Genomic DNA, 801 nt, shown 5'->3' on the forward strand with positions numbered 1-801 from the left:
CCCTCCTCTCCGGGCCGCTCGGCCGCGCGCAGAATGGAGCGCACCTCGTCCGGGTTCAAGAAGCGGCCGAGGCGCTCGCGTCGCAGGAAAGCCGAGAAGGCGTCTGGGCCGCCCGCCAGCAGCTCCTCGAGCGCCAAGCGCCGCTCCTCGCTGTACAGTTCGGCCGGGTTGGGCGGCCCACACGGCGACAAGCAGGCGGCGGGCAGTTCGTCCAGGCCATCGTATCTCAAAGCCATGGCGGCGTTCAGACGCTACCCAGCTCGGGCCAGTACGAGCGTGCGGGACGCTTTATAGGCACCTTTGAATCTAACCAGCCCGCGCCATTGGCCGCCCCGCCCCGCCCGGGCTCTCCCATTGGCTGCCTTCTTCTAACGGCCCGTCCGGAAGCAGGGCTTGCCTCTACGGCCCCGCCCCCTAACTTGCTATTGGTGCCCCGCGGCCCGGCCTCTCCCCGAAGCCCCGCCCCTCCCAGGCCATTGTTAGACGGCTACCGAGTCCACGTTCTCGCTCCAGAGTTGCTTGGTGGAATTTAAATCTTGGCTACTACGTGCCTGCTCCGAGGTGGCATTCCTGCTCTGGCCCTGGCGGGAGCTGAGTTCATCAAGATAGCCGGTGCCAGGCCTAAGTGGCCGTGGTACCCGGGGCGGTGGGACAGACAGTGAGCCTGGATTGAAACCCGAGAGCCCAGCCCCCGCGCCAGCGTCGCGCGCCCTCTGCCGCCCGCCCCACAGCGCGGCCCTTGCAAGGCCCAAGGAAGTCAGGAATCTGCACACAGAGGAGAGGCTGGAGCCTGCTGGGGCA

General features: G+C 67.5%; 1 protein-coding gene across 1 annotated transcript in view; it reads right to left on the reverse strand.

Moving 5' to 3' along the window:
• The window catches only part of FAM83D (family with sequence similarity 83, member D), a 24,314-nt gene extending 24,044 nt beyond the window's left edge, over positions 1-270 (reverse strand). The window contains exon 1 of the mRNA XM_010829240.1: positions 45-270. Within this exon, the coding sequence (XP_010827542.1) occupies positions 45-236 (192 nt within the window). The 5' untranslated portion in view covers positions 237-270. The remainder of the gene's footprint in view (positions 1-44) is intronic.
• Between the last annotated feature and the right edge of the window lie 531 nt (positions 271-801).

The sequence above is a fragment of the Bison bison genome, unplaced genomic scaffold (genome assembly GCF_000754665.1).
Source record: "Bison bison bison isolate TAMUID 2011002044 unplaced genomic scaffold, Bison_UMD1.0 scf7180017864500, whole genome shotgun sequence".
In the NCBI taxonomy this organism is placed as follows: Eukaryota; Metazoa; Chordata; class Mammalia; order Artiodactyla; family Bovidae; genus Bison; species Bison bison.